The sequence below is a fragment of the Ctenocephalides felis genome, unplaced genomic scaffold, assembly GCF_003426905.1.
Source record: "Ctenocephalides felis isolate EL2017-DRISC unplaced genomic scaffold, ASM342690v1 CF-g0.4_SCAFFOLD_03573, whole genome shotgun sequence".
Lineage (NCBI taxonomy): Eukaryota > Metazoa > Arthropoda > Insecta > Siphonaptera > Pulicidae > Ctenocephalides > Ctenocephalides felis.
In genome coordinates this window covers 14155993-14180273 of record NW_020539727.1, presented here as the reverse complement: position 1 = coordinate 14180273, position 24281 = coordinate 14155993, and the positions used below count along the sequence as shown (strand labels likewise).

Here is a 24281-nt window from a genome sequence, read left to right as displayed (position 1 = left end):
TTTAATTTGATTATCTGTAACTAGTCCAAAGATACTTTTAATATAGCTTTTATATTTTCAGAGATTTTATGCGTAATCTAAAAAAATGTATATGTTGATGATGAAAATGGTTCGAGAAATTTCATTAGTTGTTTATAAATATAAAAACAATCTGTAGACAAATATATTGCAAGACAAAAACATAGATAATTTTATTATCTTTGGATCGCCGAAAGATATTTTCAAGATAAATTCAAGATTTTTAGAGATATTTAGCATGCATAATGTAAAAAAAAGCACAGGTTATACAGGAAATTGCTTCAAGAAATATCATGAGCAGTTCAACAATATAAATAAATATTTGTACAATTGTAATATTAGATAAAACTGTTTTTTTTTTATTATTAACTCTTTTATTTACAACTGTCCAGTAAAGGACATTTAGTAAATTTAATGAATTTACAATAGTCCGCCAAGAAGGGACATTGTATACTATATTGTCAGATAAAACTGTAAATAATTTAATTATTTGTAGCTTAATTATTAAAAACAATTGTTGATAGTTGTGTCGCATAGAGAACCATAATGAAAAAAGAAGCACCATTTATTAAATACCATAAAGTTTGGATAAATGTCTCATCCATGGCGAGTTATCTTCGAACAAATGTATATTACCCTGTTTGGAAAGGACTACTATTTTCAGCAAAAAAATATGTCGCTAAAAGATTTGCTCGCCATTTTATATCAAAGTTTGTGGTTCGCATGTTGTTTCTGTAATTAATTGTATTCAAGTAATACATTTATGTGAAATTTAATATGGCAAAATGTAACGCACCAACTTGTGGCAACTTCAGAAATAATATAAAAATGCACTTCTTTCCGGCTTTATGAAATGAACAAATTAGAAATGTCGAATTATATTTCACAGAATAGTTCTCATGTCTATAGTTTACAGTAGGGAATGCAATACCGATGGAAAATTTCATTACCGGTATTTCGGTAATTTTTCATTTTAAAACCGGAATACCGGTAAATTACCGGTATTTTTATTATCTTAAACAAACGTGAACAAAATTGAAAGTTACTAGTACAAATATAAAAATGTTTATACAACTACAACTATATTCAACTAAACAATAAAAACAATAAAATAAAACAATAAGTTTATTTTTTTAAATAATAATTTAACAAAATTATATCCAATTTAATTAATTCATTATCACTATCGAGTATATTGAGTACTTTTCACCAAAAACAAACTTATGAGTAAGAAAGACCAAAAACTCATAAAAGATCATATTACATTATTATAATAAACGGGATTGTCTGTATCCGATGTGTTAAATTAGCATAATCTCCAATATTTAAAAAAAAAATTCTACACTAATTTAAGATCGGATACTTTGTCAAGATAAATAAGTTACTATAATTGTTGAGTATTGTTATTCAAAACAATGTGATGCTTCTATAGTATTTTCAAACTTCGAAACGTTTTCGAAAAATAATATTTTATAATTGTAATAAGAAGCAAAAATATTTAGTAATTATCATAATCATTATGTATAAAGTTAGAAAAAAGTAAAGATTACGCAGAGGTAATCTGTATGATATAAAATATTTTGGCGCAAATATCACTTAAAAAACCGTTACATGCTTACATAAACGAACATCATTATCTATCAGTCGAATTCTATTTATTGAAACACGATAGGAAGCCCTTAGTAAAGCAATAAATATTCAGTTTGATGACGAGTTGAGATAATATTTGACATTTGTTTATCCTATAGAATCACTTGAAGATATAGCTGTTTATGCGATTATGGAATTTGAAGATAAATTTGTTCCGAGAAATTTAAACTTTAGTGTATTATGTATCAACTAGCGCCTATGTAAAAATACCTAAAATACCGGTATTTTTGGGGTAAATACCGGTAAAAATACCGCCGAAAAATCGGGCGGTTTACCGGTAATTCGGTATACCGATATACCGGTATTGCATTCCCTAGTTCACAGTGATATAAGAAGAGAAAGACAATCTGATATATGACCAGGAGAACACTCTGCAAGTCCAGTGGAAAGGGTAATAATAATTTTGAATATTTTAATACCATTTGCTATTACGACTTGATATTATATTACAACAAACATGTCATGTTTATTAGATGTTTTTGGGAATACAAATTGCGGCAGCAGTATAGGAGTGTCTTGACACCAAGGGTAGGTAAAATGTATGACACATCCCTTATATGTTGGGGGAGTTAAGAAGGATAGACAAACAATGCAATAATTCAAGGTAAAAATTCCAACAGAGTGTAAAATGCTCAGAACTATTCCTAATATTCCGGAAACAATAAATGTAAGGACAAGAAATGTTATATTGCTTCAATTAAGAGGCATATGAGCCAGCCGAAAGGACCGCTGCACTGTTCTATTGACACAATCAAATCATAATAAATTCAAGATTTTGTAGAATGCAACTTTATTAATGATTGATTGGAAAGCGAAATAACTATCAAATGCAAAATTAATGTTAAAGAAGCATGACTCATAAATGAATTAGACGTCTAATAGAGTACTCTGTACTTTTACTCTATATCAGAGTTTCCGAACGTGGGGCGCACGCCCCACCGAGGGGCAATTCGTAATTTCAGGGGGGCAATTTGAAAATTTTGGCGATTTTAATGTAATGTAGTATAGCACGGGAAAACATTTAACAAAAAAAATGCTTCTTAGATTTAGAATAATAAGGTGTCCCGGTTTGGCCGCGACAGTTTTAGTTTTCAACCTTGCTTTCCTAGTGCCGGAGTTATGTTTTTTCTGCCGAGTTGGCTTGACTTTTTCTCATTACTTGATAATAAAATTACAACTACACATTATAATCTGATATATGCAATAAACTTTATATAAATCTAACAACAACATTATGAAAGAGAATATTGCGGGATGCAACAATTCTTTGGGTTCCAGTAGCCCTTCACTAATTATTTTAAACTTCTATATTCCAATTTACGAAAATTACCAAAAAACAGGTAAATCAAGTTTCTGACTGCTTGGCATAAATGCTTTAAGGTCAGTGACAAGACTCGACTTGAAATATGCACAAGAAAAGTGATATTTCATACTAAAGGTAATTGTGAAGCTTTATGAGAACAGAGTTTTGTACAAGGCTTTAAAAGCAGAAAAATTGTAAATATGATGTGAGTTTTTTACTCACTGTCAGTAACTATGGCTAAAGATGGAATTAATTTAAAATAAACTAATTTTTATTGTATCCTTATATAGTACAATGTTGACACTAAACGCGGCTTTTACTCTTATTGTTAGATTGCTTCAAATGATTCTTTAGGTTTGTTGAGGTGAAGGTAGTAATGTATAGTGAGAAATTTAGCTTTAACTTTTTGATCAGTTATGCAGTGTGTTTGTTGAAAGATGAAATATCAAAACAAACATTTTAGTCAAATTTTGAATTTTTATTTCTACAAATGGTATAACGATTATCCCAAAGAATAGGTGCTGTTTATGGTGTCGAAGCCTTAAAAAACAGCCATGATAAAATTGGTTTAGAAAATGTCATTCTGGTAATTTTCCACTCAATGCTGTCCAGTTAAAGTTTTGGACAAACTAATTAAAGTAATAATCGATTGGGCTAATAGAAACAATTTGGCTATGTTTAAAAATTATTGGGGGTTGGTGAAAAATTTTCTCCACATCCACTAAATGTTTCTGACCACAAAAATCATGATGGTGCCAAATTGTGTCTAATTTAGTTTTTGCTAATAAAAACTAGAAGTTTTATAAACTTGGAATAATGATGTTTCTTGGAAAATAACAAAAAGCCATCGATCAAAATGGTATACATAACAAAGTTATTTAATTCCACGCAAAAATTGTCTTTGATTTTCTAACTAAAATGCGCACTTACTTAGTTGCCAACGATAACTATCAATTTCTAGAAAAATATGCGCACTTACTTAGTTTCCAATCTGATAACTAAAAAACATTTAACAAAAAATATATAAAATTAATTTAAGATATAATTCCGTTCTGAGTTAAGAAAATGTCAAGTAGATTCGTTAAGAAATGGCTTTATGAAGAAACTGAAACCATCTTTTTTTATCTTTTTAATATATTAATTTAATATATTATTATTTATAATTAAGAAATTAATATTAGTCAGTTCGTGTAAATTCATTATACTTATGAAAGCTTTTACAATATTTCTGTATAGTTGTTATATATTGTTGATCATTAAGTAATTCATATTTATCGTTCCTTGTAAATTTATCATTCCATTGTAAATACTTTTTTCTAGTTACATATAATTGTAAAATTATAATACATATTATTTATTATGCATAATAATTAAAACATTTATGAAAATTTAATAGTTATGTAAAGATATTTGTGATATATTTGAAAATAAATTTTGTACTTTGTATGTCTTCTTTTCTCATTTCCAATATAAGAAATTATTTAAGTTTTCTTATTTTGAATTACGTATGCAAACCATATCTAGGAATAATACCAGTGGTTAATTTATATACTGTACAAGTGCTGCCTCCTTCAGATCGCTAATGTCAAATGGCCTGAGATAGCGATCTATTTATGTTTACTTATCTATTGTCTCATCTTTCTATAAACATGCTCTATGCTTGAAATGTCAAATGATAAAGGTAGTTGAAATCATTTACTGATTAATCTAGTTTATAATTATTATTGCATAGGACACAACTATTTTCATAAATATTTACTAGCTGTTCGCAGTGAAAATATTTGAAAATGTCAGAAGAAATGATTATGTCTACGAATGAACATCCAATCAAAATTGAGCCACCCGAATATTTAGCAGGGGACGTTAAATGTGAAATTGAGGATAAATTTGATGCCATTGATGCTATTGTTAAATCTGAAGACGATGATACGTGTTTAGAAAGATTCATAAATTCCGAGGTGACGATTGAAGAAGAAGTCAAACAGGAGTCTTATGAATGTAACACTTATGAATGTGAAATAAGCGATAAGACATTTAATAATAAAGGCAGTGAAAAGCGCCTCCATGAATGCAAGAAATGCAATAAGGCATTCACAGAATTAGGTCATCTGAAGAAACACATGGTGACACACCGGGGAGTACGCTCGCATAAGTGCAATGTATGCAATAAAACGTTTACAAACTCGAGCGATCTGAAAAGACACATGCTCATTCACAGTGGTGAACGCCCCCACGAATGCAATGTATGCAAGAAACAATTCCAACTAGTAGATCATCTGAAAAAACACATGCTGATACACAGTGGTGTACGCCCATATGAATGTAATACATGCAATAACACATTTACACAATTAAATAATCTGAAACGTCACATGCTCGTTCACAGTGGTGAGCGTCCCCATGAATGCAACATATGCAATAAGAAATTCACAAACTTAAGTAATCTGAAAAGCCACCTGCTCATTCACAGTGGTGAGCGCCCCCATGAATGCAACATATGCAAGAAGACATTCAACGTATTAAGTAATCTGAAAAGCCACCTGCTCATTCACAGTGGTGAGCGTCCCCATGAATGCAGCATATGCAAGAAAACATTCACAGATTTAACTCATCTGAAGAGACACATGCTCATTCACAGTGATGAACGTCCGCACGAATGCAATGTATGCAATAAAACATACACAAATTTGAGCAATCTAAAGAGACACATGCTCATTCACAGTGGTGAATGCCCCAACAAATGCCTTGTATGCAAGAAACAATTCCAAGTAGTAAGTCATCTGAAACAACACATGCTGATACACAGCGGTGTACGCCCATATGAATGTAATATATGCAATAACACATTCACACAATTAAATAATCTGAAACGTCACATGCTCGTTCACAGTGGTGAGCGTCCCCATGAATGCAACATATGCAATAAGAAATTCACAAACTCAAGCAATCTGAAAAGTCACATGCTCATTCACAGTGGTGAGCGCCCCTATGAATGCAGCATATGCAATAAGACATATATCGGAAAAGGTAGTCTGAAAAAACACATGATGGTTCATGACCACAAGGCTCCTTAGAAATGTGATATATGCAATAAGGGATTTGCTCAATCGAATGATTTGAAGAGTCACATGGCAGTTCATAGTGATGAAAATTAATGTAAAAAAAACATATTTGTTAAATTGAATTCAAAATAAATTTTTGTTGCATTAAATTGCTCATAATTTAATTATCTTTAATTTGCCTAAGGACACTTTTAATAAAAACTGTATATTTAGCTTTTTAATAAATTATTTGAAAATTAAACCTGCAACTTATTATACTTATTTTACTACCTAGTTTAATTTTAAATTATTTATATATAATACATTTTCTCAAATGGACATTTACATTATCATTATCAAATCTAAGTGAAGAAGAAAGCTTTCTTCTTCACTTCTCATCTAATGAGAAGTGAAGAAAAAAGCTTATAAAAAAATTCATCAAAATTTGAAATAATAATTTTAAAATTGATTAAATGTCGATTCGTATTGATTAAGTCGTTTATTTACTAATTTCTAGAAGTGCAACTTGCCGTAAAGCACGATGCCACTTAGTTTTTGGGAAAGGCAGGTTCACCAATTTTAGAGATACGGAGCAAAAAGTGCAAAAAATGAAAAAAAAAGTTTTTGAGAGAATGGGGCATCCGATTTGAATGATTCACTTGTATTGGCGTAATGATAAATTGATTAAATTTTTGTAAAGGCATGTTTAGCCGTTTTGGAGATCCAGAAAAACTAATTTTTCTTTTCTGAGCTTCCGAAATAGTTTGAATTACTGTACGGAAAGTTCCAGCAATTTACTTTGAGGCAAAAAATATTTCAAGTTTCAAAAAAAATCAGTATTTTCAAAAATGTTCAATTATTTAGATAATTTCGTAACTTTTGAAGAAGGCAATTTTTTCAATATTCAAATTATTCAAATGTTTTCAAGATTTTCAAAAAAATAGATTCAAAATTCTCCAAAAAACTAAGTTTGCTTTTCTAATCTTTCAAAAAATTCTTTCAATCAGTGTAAATAACGTCAACTTGTCCATTGATGTCAAGATTCTCAGCTATATATTGTTTAATACAAATTAAATTTGTTATCGTAGAACGGGCAGGCATGAAACCATGTTGATTAATAGAAATTAAAGTTCTAGCAGAAGGAATTAGTTCTCTATAAATAATTTTTTCAAATACCTTAGCAAAGTTTGATAATAATGATATCGGTCTGTAATTAGTAATGTATGATGTATTATGCATAATATAAAAAATGTATCTACATGTTGATGAAAATGGCTCAAGAAAAAGAGGTTTAAAAATATAAAAAGGATTTCTAGGTAATTATAGAAATAAGATAAATTAAATAATAAGAAATAAGAAAAAGTTAGAGATAATTTATTTATCTTTATCTCATCTGAAAAGACTTTTAAGATAATTTTTAGATTTTCAGATATATTAAGCATAATCTAGAAAAATGCACAGGTTGTACAGGAAATCGCTTCAACAAAGTTTATGAGAGGTTTAATATTATGAAAAATTTTTGTAGGTCATTATAATATAAGACTGGAATGTAGATAATTTGTTTATCTTTACCTCGTCTAGAGATACTTTTAAGATAAGTCGTACATTTTAAATAATTTAATTATTTGAAGCTTAATTAACAAAAAACATTTAAAGAGACACGTAAAGAACCATGGTGAATTTCAAAAGACGCGCCATTTGTTAAATATCAAAGCGTTTGGAAAAATGTCTCATCTTTCTATAAACATGCTCTATGCATCTATGCTTGAAATGTCAAACGATGAAGGTAGTTGAAATCATTTACTGATTAATTTAGTTTATAATTATTATTGTATAGGACACATTTATTTTCGTAAATATTTACTAGCTGTTGGCGTTGAAAATATTTCAAAATGTCAGAAGAAATGATTATGTCTACGAATGAACATCCAATCAAAATTGAGCCACCCGAATATCCAGTAGAAGATGTTAAATGCGAAAATGAGGACAAATTTGATGCCATCGATGCTATTGTTAAATCTGAATCGTTTTCTGAAAATTATGATACGTGTTTAGAAAGATTTATGGATTCCGAGGTGACAATTGAAGATGAAGTCAAACAGGAGTCTTATGAATGTGACATTTGTAATCAATCATTTACAGAATCACATCATTTAACAAAGCATATGATTAATCACAGCGAAGAAGGTCCCTTCAAATGTGAAGTCTGTCATAAGATTTTCAAACAATCTAAAAAGTTGCAAACACACATGAATAAACATCCGGGTAAAAGATCTTTCAAATTTGAAATAGGCAATAAGACATTTAATAATAAACGCAGGAGAGAGCATCTTTATGAATGTGAGATATGCAATAAGACATTCACACAATTAGGTCATCTAAAGAGACACATGGTCATTCACAGTGGTGAACGTCCCCACGAATGCAATGTATGCAAGAAACAATTCCAACTAGTAGATTATCTGAAAAAACACATGCTGATACACAGTGGTGTACGCCAATATGAATGTAATATATGCAATAACACATTCACACAATTAGGTCATCTGAAAAGTCACATGCTTGTTCACAGTAGTGAGCGTCCCAATGAATGCAACATATGCAATAAGACATTTAAACATTTATCTCATCTGAAGAGACACATGCTCATTCACAGTGGTGAACGTCCTCACGAATGCAATGTATGCAAGAAACGATTCCAACTAGGAAGTCATCTGAAACAACACATGTTGACGCACAGGGATGTACATCCATATGAATGTAATATTTGCAATAAAACATTCACACAATTGGGCAGTTTGAAAAGTCACATGCTCATTCACAGTGGTGAACGTACTCACGAATGCAATGTATGCAAGAAACAATTCCAACGAGCAAGTCATCTGAAAAAACACATGCTGATACACAGTGGTGTACGCCCATATGAATGTAATATTTGCAATAACACATTCACACAATTAGGTCATCTGAAAAGTCACATGCTTGTTCACAGTGGTGAGCGTCCCCATGAATGCAACATATGCAATAAGAAATTCGCAATCTTAAGCAATCTGAAAAGTCACATGCTCATTCACAGTGGTGAACGTCCTCATGAATGCAATGTATGCAAGAAACAATTCCAAGTAGTAAGTTATCTGAAACAACACATGCTGATACACAGTGGTGCACGTCCGTATGAATGTAATATATGCAATAACACATTCACACAATTGCGTAGTTTGAAAAGTCACATGCTCATTCACGGTGGTGAACGTCCTCACGAATGCAACATATGCAATAACACATTCACACAATTAAATAATCTGAAACGTCACATGCTCGTTCACAGTGGTGAGCGTCCCCATGAATGCAACACATGCAATAAGAAATTCACAGACTCAAGCAATCTGAAACAACACATGCTCGTTCACAGTGGTGAACGTACTCACGAATGCAATGTATGCAAGAAACAATTCCAACGAGCAAGTCATCTGAAAAAACACATGCTGATACACAGTGGTGTACGCCCATATGAATGTAATATTTGCAATAAGGCATTCACGCATTTAGATTATCTGAAAAGTCACATGCTTGTTCACAGTGGTGAGCGCCCCCATGAATGCAACATATGCAATAAGACATTTACAGGAAAAGGTAGTCTGAAAAAACACATGGTCATTCACAGTGGTGAACGTCCTCACGAATGCAATGTATGCAAGAAACGATTCCAACTAGAAGATCATCTGAAACAACACATGCTTGTTCACAGTGGTGAACGTCCTCACGAATGCAACATATGCAATAAAACATTCACTCAATTGGGCAGTTTGAAAAATCACATGCTCATTCACAGTGGTGAACGTCCTCACGAATGCAATGTATGCAAGAAACGATTCAAACGAGCAAGTCACCTGAAACAACACATGTTAATGCACAGCGGTGTACGCCCATATGAATGCAACATATGAAATAAGAAATTCACAAACTTAAGCAATCTGAAAAGTCACATGCTCATTCACAATGGTGAACGCCCCTATGAATGCAGCATATGCAATAAGAAATTTCAAAGAACATATAGTCTGAAAAAACACATGATGGTTCATGACTCCTCGCAGTCATGAATACAATACAATCGAAGGATTTAAAGAGACACATGGCACATCATAGTCAGAAAGCGATGAAAATTAATGTAAAATAAACATATTTGTTAAGCTGAATTTAAAATAAATTTTTGTTGCATTAAATTGCTTATAATTTAATTATCTTTAATTTGCCTAAGGACACTTTTAATAAAAATTGTATATTTAGCTTTTTAATAAATTATCTGAAAATTAAACCTGCAACTTATTTTACTACCTAGTTTAACTTTAAATTATTTATTTATATTTATTTATATATAATACATTTTCTTAAATGGACGTACACATTTACATTATCAAATCTGATCAGAGTATTATTTGTAGAAAATAATACAAATTACAAAACTTGATTTTAATTTAGATTTGATAATTATAATACTATAGTTTTATATTTAAGCATAACAGAGAAAAAGGTCAAATTAGTCATCTGGGATTTATATGAAACTTTGCATGGTGATAGAGAAGATAGTAAGAATAAATCTGAAATTCTTATTGTGAGTTCCAGATATTTAGGGCGATCAATCATAATTTTCATACTTCTAAAATTAAGGAACCGACTCTGAACAGACCAATGTTATGGCAAGGCTATGTTATAAAAAACTTTCCATACTAAATATTGACAAAAGCCATGTCGTTATTGTGCAGTCAGGCGTTTTTCTCAGGTTGTTAGATAGCAAACCGTACCTAAAAACCGCATAAATATCGAAAAACGGTGTTAGATAACAGGGTCTTTCTGACTCAGGTTCATAACATACGGGTGACGTTGCAGTTTATGTCTAAAACGTCTGAATGCACAGCAAAGACATGATTTTGACAGTATTCAGTATTATTCAGTAGCATAATGTATGGTAACATGGCCTTGCCATAACATTGGTCTGTTATGAGGCAGAATCGGTACCTAAATCACCTTTATTCTAAGATGTACGTTTCAGACCGATTAAAAATATTTCATAAAAGTCTTTGAGGTATCATTCATACAGATAGGTATATATATATATATATATATATATATATATATATAGTTAAAAATAACTTAGATTTAAAAATTATATCACATATATAAAAATTATTCATACCTATATAAAATTAAATTAAAGATAGTCATAAAATATATGTTTTTGCACATACCAAATAACGTAAGTAATTCACCAGAGTATTTTGTTTCCTATTTAAACACGTCTCTACCGATTATGATGGAACCTTTTAATCAGTTTCACTTTCAGATGCCTCTTCCGGAGGTCCTCTTATTGACAACAAACTTGGGGAATCACAGCTTTGCAATCTAGAACAAAAATTTAGTATTCACATTAAATAAACATATAAATAAATCCATATATCTTATATATAAAATTCTTCTATACAGGTGTATGATTTGGTACTTCTCCTAAACGGTCATTCGGGTTTTGATAATTCTTTTTAGAATTTGTCAAAGGAAATTTTTAAGATTTAATAAACGCTGAAACTATAGTAATATTGTAGAAATAAATGTCAAAAATTACAAAAAACCACTTATCATTGTTTGACATTGAAAATATTTGCTAGAAATGTCAATTCACTTGATATTTGAATTAAGCTGAATCTTATGAGCCTAGATAATATTAGAATATAATAAATGAGAAAAATGTAATGCCTGCATTATTATTGCCGAAAAGCAGCTGAGATGTACCAGAAATTAAAATAATATGAGATACAGTCAACAGTATATATTTGGCAGATGAAATTATATAGTTCAGTTTAATAAATAACGCAACAAGTCCAAAATTAGGTATACATTATTTTTTTATTATGCATGTCGTATTTTGGTTTACTTTACTAAATTATTTACCATTACAAAAAAATATTTCTACTTATTAAAAAAATGATTTAGAATTTTGTTTCAAGTAACAAAAAATCATTTATTTGGCATTGGATGTGGAATATTTAGCAAGTTGATCTTAGATTGAATAGTGCACATATGAACTAGATTTTACAAATTGATTCACATAAGATTTAAACATAAACAATAATGTTTAATAAATTATTAGCAAGAAAAATGTACTTTAGAAATTATAATTGCCAAAGAGCAACTAATATATCGTACGAGATTATGAAAATTATAGACTAAATTATTGAAGCAATTATGTTGTGTGGTAAAATCAAGTGTAATATTGTTGTTTTACGGCAGATACTGTATTATTTTTTTCTGAATTTCTTATACTGCTTATGCTAATACCATAAATGAATCACAAAGGCAGAATATCAAATGGGATATTAAAAAGTATAGGATAGGATATTAAAAAACTTGGAACTTTTGAATTGTAGATGTGCGTACAGGACAAAGGCTGTCGGATCATCTAGTATATATATATATATATATATATATATATATATATATATATTTACCTATTGTGCAATTGATCCATCTGAGTCTGAAAAACTCCAATTTGCGCCTGCAGTTCTTCATTTGTTCTGTGAAGTCTCCTAATATTATTTGTGGCGCTTTCTACTTCTCGTTCAGCATTGTATAGTTCTTGCTAGAAATAAAAATGAAAAAAAAAAGTTAAAAAAACTTACTGAAATTAATAGTAATTTTTTTATATGATATTACCTTTAGTTCATCTATTCTTCCTCTCAATTTTTTAATTTCATTTTCATACTGGTCAGACCGGCTTTGAGCTTGAGAAACAGAAGTCAGTGTGTCGTGGTAGCAATTTTTCAATTTTCCATGCATATGTTTAAGGTCAGCTAATTCCTATAATAATAATAAATAATATATATATATATATATATATATATGTGTATATATATACTTACCTTTGTTTTCTGCGCCAATTCCTTCCTCAAATCCAATATTTCCTGATCCTTGGCTTGCAGATTTTTATATTTTGCACCACCATGATCCCTGATGGCTAAAACGCTTTGCAGTTCCTCCAATTCAGCTCTCAACGAGCCATTTTCTCTTTCCAAAGCATTTTTTTGAGTTTCACACCGTTCTCGCCTCCACCATTCTATATCATGCTCTGAATGTATCCTATCCAACTGTAAAATAATAATTGTCATTTAAAATAAAATGAATTAATTTTATAGATGTAACTTAATATTTTATGCTTACTTCGTTTCTTAAATGTAATTGTCTTCTAGTCAGTGCCTCTTTTATGGAAGTTTCGTCTGTTAAAGCTGCTTTTAGTATTCTTAATTGTTCTTTGAAACCGACAGAATCTCTTTCCAAACTCATTTTATCACTGGTGAGATGTTCACATTGGGATCTCAATTCTGAAACTTCTTGGGTCAATGTAGCTATCGTTTCTTGTAATGTGAATTTCTCTCTAAAAAAATAAATGATAAGTTTTTGTGAAAAACTTATATAGTGTGATTATTCTTAAGAGAACATATCGACAAAATAGATTGCGACATCGATGTTGGATTAGGATAATTTTAAAATGCAGAAGTTTTAAAATTTGGACTAATCGACCAATAATTCTTACATAACCCTTAAGTTTTTTTTTATTTTTTCGCCAATTTCCGGATTTTTTTACCCTACTTCCTGTAGGGTAGTTATAGTAATGGGCCGAAAATCTAAAATGAAAATTTTTGCATTTCTCGACGTTTTGAAGGTTTCTGAACATTTTGGCATACCTCAGAAAAAACGGATGTGTGTGTGTGTGTGTGCGTTTTGTATGTCCGCATTTTTTCGTCCACGTTTTCGGGCGCACGGATCAACCGATTTGAATGGTTTAAAAACAATTCGATCCCTATTGATAGATAGATATGCTGATTAGTTTTTGGCGAAGGCAGGTCCAGGCGTTACGGAGATACGGAGCAACGAGTGCAGAAAATACAAATCGAGTTTTTGAGAGAACGGAGTATCGGATTTGAATGATCTAAAAAACATTCAATTTATAATGATTGGGAAAAGAGGTGATTAGTTTTTGGCAAAAACAGGTCCCGCCATTTCGAAGATACAGAGCTAAATGTGCAAAAAATGGCAGTTTTTGAGTGAACTAAGCGTCCGATTTGACTGATCTAAAAAACTTTCTGCTTGTATTGACAAAACAATTGCTTTTGAGGATAAAAAATTATTACATCTCTTTTTATTTTCCATAAATTATTTTTGTAATTTTGGATTGAAAATTCAAAAAATTACCCAGGCTAAGCACAGTCTAAGCGCCACTCTGGTACAAATGTTTACTCAAGTGCGTTTAGACTGTTTATGTACTGGGGCACTTTTCAAATTTTGTGTATAAGTGAAAATGTCGCACAGAATTATTTGCAAATGCGTTTAGACTGTGCTATACAGGAGCACTTTTTCAATTTTGTGTAAATTAGGCAACTATTTTTTTTTTTTGAATTTAATTCGAAATTAAATGACGATTGTTAATGTTCTGGAGATAAATTGAATTGATTTATGATTTACATTCGATTTGCTCAGATATAACAAGATAACAAAAATAATAAAAGTTACAGTATTTGTAATAATATATTTGAAAACGTTTAAAATTTCTCGAATATTTCATTACGGTACGAAAAGTTCCAGCAATTTGCCTTAAGGCACGATGCCATACACCACTAGTTATAATTATTAATTAAAAAAAACATACAACCCTAAATTTTCACCTTCCCACCGAAAATTTCTATTTCATAATAATCATTTAAGTAATCGACTAATTTTTCAAAATGCCGTCTATTAAACAAATTCAGAAAGAATTAATACATAGTATTCGCGGTAAAGGTACAATATCACCTTGTATTTTTTGACTCAAAATAATTGCTTCAATAATGTTGCCCATAATTTTTATAATCTCGTACTATATATTAATTGTTTTCAGCAATAATATCTAAATTACATTTTTCTCACTAATAATTCAATATACATTATTACTTAAGCTCATATTTTAATGAATTAATTTGTCAAATCCTGTTCACGTGTGCTCTATTCAATCTACGATCAACAAAATTAGTGCAGTAAATGGAGAAGAAACAAGGGTGTAACCTGTGATTTTCTTTTACTGTGCTCCAATTTGCATGATATTTTGGAAATAGGCTAATCTTAATCTTAAGTTCAGAAGTGAAAACAATTTGTACTCTGTCAACACCCCCGCATTAATTGGATTAAAACTCTTTTAATTTGATTTTATCGAAACTTGTAATATACTATTTTAAAGGTAATTTCTTATTCATAATCATGAATTTATTATACATATTCTAAAGTTATGAGTAAATTGAAATTTTTGGCAGATGATAGTTTTCATTCGTTTTCAATGCCAAACAACACCTCAAATATTTTCAATTTCAAACACTGATAAGCGTTTTTGTGTAATTTTTTCCATTTATTTTTACAATCTTACTATATCTTTATAACCATAAAATCATAAAAAATTTCCTTAACAAACTTCAAAAAGATTTATCAAAATCCGAATAATCGTTTAGGAGTAATATCCTCTCATACATCATTACAGAAGAATTTTATATATACAGTAGAATCCGATTGGTATGACGCTGGATATATTGACAACCGCTTATAATGACGTAATCGCACTAGGAAGCTTGGTTTCCATATAAAATTCTTTGAAAAAAACAGCTGTCTAGTCCGATATATTGACATCGCTTACATTGACATGTCGCTTATAATGACTCATTTTTGCAAAAATATTATGTCCAATTATAATGACCGACATTATTTTACATGATGTGGCCAAGTCTACGAAAGCAATTGCTATGTATTTTGTGCACAATAGCACCAGGGACATTTTACAATAAAATTATGTAAAGAGATGAATAAAAAATTACTGATTACTTACATTAAAAAATCACATTTGTATGTTTATGGGTAGGGTAGACCAATTATTAATGGTGCACTACGGATATCTCGTGAACAAATAAAATTAGATTTTTTTTAACATAAATATTTGATAGCAGAGGCCAAAAAATGTATCAAAATCATAACCAGCCATCATAAATGTAATAAAATCATAACCAGCCATCACCTTTATTCTTATGACTTTGCTATCAGAAGATAAGCAGCACATGAGTGGGATAAAAAGGACCGGCTGAACCTTTACTTTGGCAAAAGTGTATGCAATAAAGTAGTAAAGTTTTAAAAAAAGCAATTTTACAAGAGATTAATTAAATAAATTGTTATTCCGGCTCTCCTGATGAATATTTGTAACCAATAGCAGATCAATGTAATATACACTGTTATCTTTGTAACAAATGTACTCACAGAATTGAAAGTCAAATTGGACCTTTGTGCCCCGCCCTACCCTATGTCAATTATATTTTATATTAAATATTAATATGTGTCATTTTTATTTTTAAATAAAATGTATGTATAGGCTTTTTTTTTAAATTACTGAAACATGTAACATATTCACATATTAAAATAGTTTTTCTTCAGTATGCTTTGTATGACGACCGGTTAGTATGACGAGATTTCGGCGTCCCTTCGATGTCATACTAAGCGGATTCTACTGTATATATATATATATATATATATATATTAAAACTGCTAAAAACATACTCTTTTTCGGTGTCGAGTTTTGTCAACGCATCCTCTAATTGTGTCTTCAAAAAATTCATTTTCTTCTCCATCGAATCCATTTTTTCTGATATCTCTGAATGAGCTCCATCCTTAAAAAGCTCAACACCATGTTTCGTAAGTCCACTCTTGAAACAAAGGATACAATGATTAGTAAAATAAATAAAACATAGTTTTCAATATATTTATTACCTGTAGAATGTACTCGTCAGTCTGATTCTTACTCCTGCAATTTTTGTTCTTAAAATTCATCACAGATGGACCAGCCGACGATCCATTTAACTCGACGTTATTTTCATGTCCATTGTCGTTGTTTATCATTTCGAATTCTAGTTGTGAAATGTTTGGCCTTGCATTGCTCTGTGCTGAATTATATCAGGAAAATACAGATACTATTAGAAATGAACAATATACTATTAGATACGTACAATAACAAACAAGATTGACCTTTATGTAAAATTTGGCAGAGTTCCAATTTTTAATAGACCGAGTGTGAATATTTAGGACAATGAGACATTAGAAACAGAGCTAGTATAAAGTAAATAGAGCACTATAAAAAATACATATATAATATAATACTATAAATAATACATACGAGTTTAATTAACTTTCAGTACGGTAAAGTATAGAGAATATTTTTTTTTACTTATCTTTACGTTTCGAAAGATTTCGGATCATTTTGGAATACCTTGGAAACTAGTTGGTACTGGTATTTTGCCTTGAGGCAAGTTACATGAACTCCCGATATGTGTAAATAATCGACTTAATCAATAAAAAATAAATTATTTTATGAGTGATTAAAAGTACTCCAAGTGGATTTATTACACATAATTGAAAGCAAACAAACACGTTAACTCGGAGTATTTTCTAAAAGCAAATTTTCAAAAATCAATAATTTTTATTATAGAATCAGTTTCCGTATGACTTTTTTAATTTTTAAAATTAAACTACTTGTCGTCAGGCCGCAATATTTCAGTAAGTTCTATAAAACCATGATATATATCGCAAAAAAAAGTTCCATGAAAATCGGCTTAATTTTTTTTAACAGTTAATTACAAGAAAACGGCTCCGTAGATTTTCACCTAAAACTAATCAGTATCATTCCCAACTAATATCTTTCGAACAGTTTTTGATTTTTTAAAATCGATTCGGTAATATGAGCTTAAATGTGGACGAAAAGTTTAACACTTTTTTTCAAATTACAAAGAAACGTCTCGGCCGATCGTCGCACAAAACTGACAAACGATAGTCCTCAGTGAGATACATCAAATGGCTTTTAAATTTCTGAAATCGGTTCAAGCGTTTTTGAGCAAACATCGATCAAAGGTCTAATTTTGGCAAATGCCAAAAAACGATACTAATTTTTGCAAACTTTGACGAATTTTTAGAGTTAAAAGAGTTGTCGTAGGAACGTAATATTTTAGTATGATCTGTAAGACTATGGTATCTACCGTCAAAAAAATAATGCTAAAAATCGTCGAAAACTAAATCAAAAACTAATCAGCACGATTCCCAACCAATATTTTTCGAACGGTTTTTGAATTTTCAACATCGATTCAAAACTGCGGGCTAAAACGTGAACTAATTTTTTTTCACTTTTTCGCGATTTACAAAGAAACGGTTCGGCAGATCGTCGCACAAAACGCTAGTCCTCATGGCGATACATCGAATGGCTTTTAAATTTTTAAAATCGGTCCAGCCGTTTTTTGAGAAAACGTCGATTTACGGCAAAAAATCTGTTCACACACACGCACACACACATATACTTTTTCCAAACTTGGTCTCATTCGATTCAGAATGGCTTGAATCGTCGGGAAGACATAACATTAGCGAATCGGATTGTTTGATGAAAAAAAAAAACTCCATCGGAAAGTTAAAAATAGATGGTGTATATATGTATGTGCGGATACAATTTCTTGACGACAATTTCGAGAACACGGATTAACCGATTTGAATAATTCAAATGACTTTCGTTTCCTGTTGATAAGGAGATGTGCTGATTAATTTTTGGCAAAGGCAGGTCCAGCCGTTACGCAGATACGAGGCAAAAAATGCTAAAAAACAGTAAAGAGACGCAACGCCCGATTTGAATAATTCAAAAAACATTATTTATGAAGAACTTATTGTATTTTTGAGAAGGCATGTTTGGCGGTTTCGGAGATCGGAATGTTTTTTTAATTATTAAAATCGGACGCTCCATACTCTTAAAAACTGAGTTACCGTTTTTGGTACTTTCTGCCCCGTATCTTCGGAACAGCTAGACCTGCCTTCGCCAAAAACTAATCAGCACGTCTCCTTAGTAATGCGAATTGAATGTTTTTTGAATTATTCAAATCGGTTAAACCGTGTTTCCGAAATCGTCGACGAAAATTTGTATCCGCACACACACACACACACAAACATCCATTTTTTCTTAAGTATGCCAAAATACTTAGAAATCTTTGAAACGTAAAGATATATAAAAAATTTCATTTTAGATTTTTGAATAATTTAACAACAAGCTCTCCGTCTATACATGTTGACATTCAAAAAATATATATAAATAGGTACCTAAATCGCAAATAAGATCGCTTTCCAATGCATCCAACAAATGGTTATCATACTTGTTCCCTGTTTTAGTACCACCTATCTGCATACTTTCTAATTCTTTCTTCAACAAATTTATCTGCTGCTCCAGCTCATTTTTATCCCTTTTTATCGTATTTGTGTCTTTTAGAGCTTCTTCTAATTTGGCTTTTAGTGCTTTAGTTTCTTCGATTGCTTTGTTTCTTTCATTTCGAACCTGAAAAAATAATGAAAAAATAATTATGCTATATAAACAAACTATGTGTTAGTATTTTATACCTTGCTCCATTTTTCTCTCCAATTTGCTGTACAATCAGACCACCATCTCATAGTTTTTTCCATCTGGGCTGTCCTGGCCCTGGCTTCTTCCAATTCCCTCTGTCGATGAGACTGTAAAAAAAACATACAACTGATTAAGGGTTAAAAAACATTGGATATAGAACACAATTCAAATAAAAAGTACATACTATAAAGTAGCTGTGCTGGTAATAAGATAGTAAGATATTTATCAATCTATTTATAAATATTATAAAAAATGTACATGTGTACGTTTTTTTTTTTAAATAAATACATATTTAATATATATTTAAATAAGCAAACAAAATCCGTAACTTTCAAAGTGCTACCGGAGCACCTTTATTTGTCATAAATATATAAAATTATGATCCAAATAATGAAAAAAAAAATTAATTTATGATATTATTCAAATTTGATTTAATTTGTCTTTAGCGCTTTGGTATTTTCTATAAAATACCACTTTAAATTTTTAACCTAACCTCTTTTACATCCCATTTTAAGTCAATTGATATTTGCAAATTGTGGATTTGAAATTAATAAATAATATATACACATTATTAAAATAATGTATACATTTTTAATACATGTTTGAATTTTAAATTGGAATTTTTTGATAAATTTTTATATATTTATCGAAGTACATACATATATTTTTAAGCAATATATTACTGAAGCATCTATATTTGGTATAAATAAATTAAAATTGCAGTTTAAATGATTCCAACATATAACAAAAACATAATACTATTCAAATTTAGTTTGGTTCATCTTTCTATTATATATTCCATTGAAGGCTTTTTCTATTTTCCATCCTAACATTCTTTACTATCCATTTTGTTTCGAGAAATCTTTGGTTACAATTTCTTCAATAATTGTATTATAAATAAATAAAAATTACAACACATCTGATCTCAAATTCCAGCATAAAGCACTAGAAATATTAATACAACTCAAATTTAAGTAATTTTTTAAATTAATACTATTTTTATATTACATTACAATCTGACCTCTTTTACAAACCCATTTAAAAAAATAAAAAACAAAAAAAAATAAAAAAATGAAAGAAAAAATAAAAAATAAAAAAAAAAAAAATAAAAGAAAAAAACAAAAAATAAAAAAATAAATAAATAATAAAGAAAAAAATTAAAAAATAAAAAAACAAAAAAATAAACAAATTTAAAAAAAAAATGATTCGAGAAACCTCTTGTTAGAATCTGTTGAAATTGTGGGTTTGTAATTAATAATAAAATATACTACATTTGCACTTCATCTTCATAACATGCATTAAAATCTAGAAAACATCTTATTTAGTTATTAATGTAAATATTTAAGGAAGCAACCAAAAAGGTGCACTTGTAATAATCCTTACCAATGCACTTAAATTTAATATAAATATACAAAAATTATAGTCCAAATTATATAAAATTTCTTCACAAACTGCTTGTAATATTAATACTAAGCTAATTTGCCAAAATTTACCATTTTATTATAATTTTTATTTGAAATTTTGTAACCTAACCTCTTTGACATCCCCATTTTGGTTCGAGAAACCTCTTGTTACACTTTGTGCAAATTGTAAAATTCTAAATAATAAATAACGTACATTATTTGCACTTCATTTTCAAAACATGCATTAAAATGTAAAAAACAACTTAATCAGTTATTAAGGTAAATATTTAAGAAAGCAACCAAAAATCCTACCGATGCACTTAAATTTGTTAAAAATAAACAAAAATTATATTGAATATATAAAATTCCTTCGCCCAAACGATCCAAATTATTTGCAATATTAATACTAATCCAAATTAACACATTTTACCATTTTATAATAATTTTCATTTGAGATTTTGTAACCTAACCTTCTTGACATCCCCATTTTGGTTCGAGGCACCTCTTGTTACAATTTGTGCAAATTGTCCTTTTATTAATACAAAATAATGTGTATTAATTATTACATTATGCCTGCAAAATATGCATTGAAATTTGGAAAACAATCTTATTTAGTTGTTAGTATAAATTTAAAAAAATATTTAAAGAAGTAACCAAAAAGGAGCACCTGTCAAAATGTTAAAGATCCACCTATATTTGTTAAAAATAAACAAAAATTACAGTCCAAATTATATAAAATTCCTCCACAAACTACTTATAATATTAATACCAATACTAATTCAACCCAATTAAACATTCTATTATAATTTTCTATTATTTTTTCAACCTAACCTCTTTTGCCTCCCATTCAGTGTCAGGAAATCTCTGAGCGCCGCCAGGAGGGCCCTCGTGGTCTCTTCCAGTTCGCCTGGAAGAGCTGGAACTGGCCGCACTTTGAGCCATATTAACTAATATTTAATAACTTAACTAATATTTAATAATTAATTTTTCACAATTATTTAATGTTTACATCGATTACATTACATTGCATTACTCAGAGTTTGTATGAAATGACGTCTGGCAAACGTCAAAACAACGCTGACCGCGAGACGCAAATAACTTCAGGTCAAATGCGCATCCGAAGACAAAAGCGCCATTTTTAAACATGATTTAAAAAAAGATTTATTATAAATAATGGAGAAATTTGGGTTTTTGTCAAATAACTCACAAATTTTATATGCGAGCACACTTTTTCGGTTAGACAGGGAGAAACTAGATAAAATTTACATTTCCTAGCATTTTATACACTCCGATATAAAAGTTTTGCATAAAACGACTTTGAATTCAATATTTCATTCTTAAGCAATAAATATAGGAAATTTGGGCCATTTTTTTGGTTTTTGTCAAATAACTCAAAAATTTCATATAGAACTACCCCTTTTCAGTTAGATAGGATGAAACTATATAAAAGTTGCTAAATATCCATACAAACACGTGAATACAGTTCGATATAAAAGTTTTGAATAAAATGACTTTGATTTGATAAATTGATTTATACATGATTATATACATACTAGCTGTCTCAGTTTGTATGGGAGTTGGATATATAAATGTATACATTAATTTGTACATGATTATATATATACTAGCTGTCTCAGTTTGTATGGAAATTGGATATATAAATGTATATATTGATTTGTACATGATTATACATATACTAGCTGTCTCAGTTTGTATGGAAATTGGAAATATACATGTATATATGGATTTATACATGATTATACGAGGTCTGTTCAAAAAGTACCCGGAATTTTCGTTTTTTCAAAAAAATATTTATTTATTCGTCTACATTAATGTGGTCCCCTTCAAAGTAGTCCCCCCAGATATAATACACTTATGCCAGCGTTTTTTCCAATTTTCGAAGCACCCTTGATATTCACTTTTTGATATGTCCTTGAGCACTCTCAGCGATTTTCTTCAATCGAGGAAAACCGCCGTCCTTTCATGGGTCTCTTCAACTTTGGGAATAGGAAAAAGTCACACGGAGCCATATCTGGTGAATTTTTGCACATTGCAACACTTTATTTCATTTTTTACGCAAAATTTAATACAAATTCTTTGACTTTTCAATTCTTCCATTGTAAAAATCGCCGAGCTCAGAAAAACACGTCGAACCTTAGCGACTACCACAGACAAAGTAAACAGTGAATATAGCTGAAAATTTCATCATACTTTAGGGGCATGTATACCAACACAATAAAAAAAAAATTTTGACAATCAGACACTCCAGACCCGCGAAATTTAATTAATAGTAATTCCGGGTACTTTTTGAACACACCTCGTATACATACTAGCTGTCTCGGTTTGTATGGGAATTGGATATATAAATGTATATATTGAATCATACATGATTATATATATACTAGCAGTCTCAGTTTGTATGGGAATTGGATATATAAATGTATATATTGATTTATACATGATTATATATATACTAGCTGTCTCGGTTTGTATGGGAATTGGATATATAAATGTGTATATTGATTTATACATGATTATATATGACCTAGCTGTTTTAGTTTGCATGAGAATTGTATATATAAATGTATATATTGATTTATACATGATTATATATATACTAGCTGTCTCAAATTGTATGGGAATTGTATATATAAATGTATATCGATTTATACATGATTATATATACATGCTAGCTGTCTTATATTATATGGGAATTGGATATATAAATGTATATATTAATTTATACACGATTGTATATATACTAGCTGTCTCGGTTTGTATAGGAATTGGATATATACATGTATACATCGATTTAAACATTATATATACATGCCAGCTGTCTTATATTATATGGTAATTGGATATATAAATGTATATATTGATATTTTTCCCAAGCCAGGACCATAATTATATTTATAATCGAGTATAAAACGATATATAAATGTATATATTATCCACGGATTTTTCAAACATATTTTACTTGACTTGCATATTTTTTTAATTGCATAAATCGATTTTTTTTATCACTATATATGACTTAGTCGCCTTAATTGGATTGTGAAATGAATATATAAATTTATATATTGCTTTTCCCATCATTATACCAAATTCGATGTATGGCATCTTGCCTTAAGGCAAATTGCTAGAACTTCCCACCGTAATAAAATATATTAAATGGAATTTTAAATGATTTCAAATGAATTATTATAAATTTAAGAGGTATACACACAAAAATATCTAAAAATTACAGTTTACAAAAAACATCATGCTTTTGACGATTACTATAACACTATGACTTACCTTCCATCTACTACCGAGAATCCGCAATCACAAGAGCCAAGATGCGACGACCAATGAGGAGACTCTAACCACTACACCAAGAACTG

The 24281-nt window shown here is 29.9% G+C and overlaps 3 protein-coding genes across 4 annotated transcripts; 2 read left to right on the top strand and 1 right to left on the bottom strand.

Moving 5' to 3' along the window:
- Positions 1-4758: 4758 nt before the first annotated feature.
- LOC113389574 (zinc finger protein 600-like) lies at positions 4759-6045 on the top strand. The gene has a single exon (XM_026626594.1). The coding sequence runs from the start codon at positions 4759-4761 to the stop codon at positions 6043-6045; it is 1287 nt and encodes a 428-aa protein (XP_026482379.1).
- A 1859-nt stretch (positions 6046-7904) lies between these two features.
- On the top strand, positions 7905-10145 carry LOC113389573 (zinc finger protein 883-like). The gene is made up of 3 exons (XM_026626593.1): positions 7905-8024; positions 8088-9916; positions 9983-10145. The coding sequence occupies exons 1-3, from the start codon at positions 7905-7907 to the stop codon at positions 10110-10112; spliced, it is 2079 nt and encodes a 692-aa protein (XP_026482378.1). The 3' UTR covers positions 10113-10145.
- Positions 10146-11292: 1147 nt separating this feature from the next.
- On the bottom strand, positions 11293-24281 carry LOC113389023 (coiled-coil domain-containing protein 102A). 2 transcript variants are annotated; one of them, XM_026626063.1, is made up of 10 exons: positions 24196-24281; positions 19489-19599; positions 19195-19426; positions 16837-17009; positions 16627-16772; positions 13222-13435; positions 12924-13148; positions 12718-12861; positions 12513-12643; positions 11293-11412 (listed from the first exon to the last, which is right to left on the bottom strand). In XM_026626063.1, exons 2-10 carry the CDS (start codon positions 19549-19551, stop codon positions 11334-11336), a joined length of 1407 nt encoding a protein of 468 aa, XP_026481848.1. In that variant the 5' UTR covers positions 19552-19599; positions 24196-24281; the 3' UTR covers positions 11293-11333. The 2 variants fall into 2 exon arrangements, with proteins under 2 accessions (XP_026481848.1, XP_026481847.1); XM_026626062.1 differs by lacking the exon at positions 24196-24281 and adding an exon at positions 21727-21926.

Coding starts and splice junctions, on each gene's coding strand:
- LOC113389574 (XM_026626594.1), top strand. CDS start 4,759: ATGTCAGAAGAAATGATTATGTCTACGAATGAACATCCAATCAAAATT.
- LOC113389573 (XM_026626593.1), top strand. CDS start 7,905: ATGTCAGAAGAAATGATTATGTCTACGAATGAACATCCAATCAAAATT. Junction 8,025..8,087: donor TTGATGCCATCGATGCTATT/GTTAAATCTGAA, acceptor ATGGATTCCGAG/GTGACAATTGAAGATGAAGT. Junction 9,917..9,982: donor AGTCACCTGAAACAACACAT/GTTAATGCACAG, acceptor CACAAACTTAAG/CAATCTGAAAAGTCACATGC.
- LOC113389023 (XM_026626062.1), bottom strand. CDS start 21,837: ATGGCTCAAAGTGCGGCCAGTTCCAGCTCTTCCAGGCGAACTGGAAGA. Junction 12,862..12,923: donor AATTGGCGCAGAAAACAAAG/GTAAGTATATAT, acceptor TTATTATTATAG/GAATTAGCTGACCTTAAACA. Junction 12,644..12,717: donor GAAGAATAGATGAACTAAAG/GTAATATCATAT, acceptor TTTTATTTCTAG/CAAGAACTATACAATGCTGA.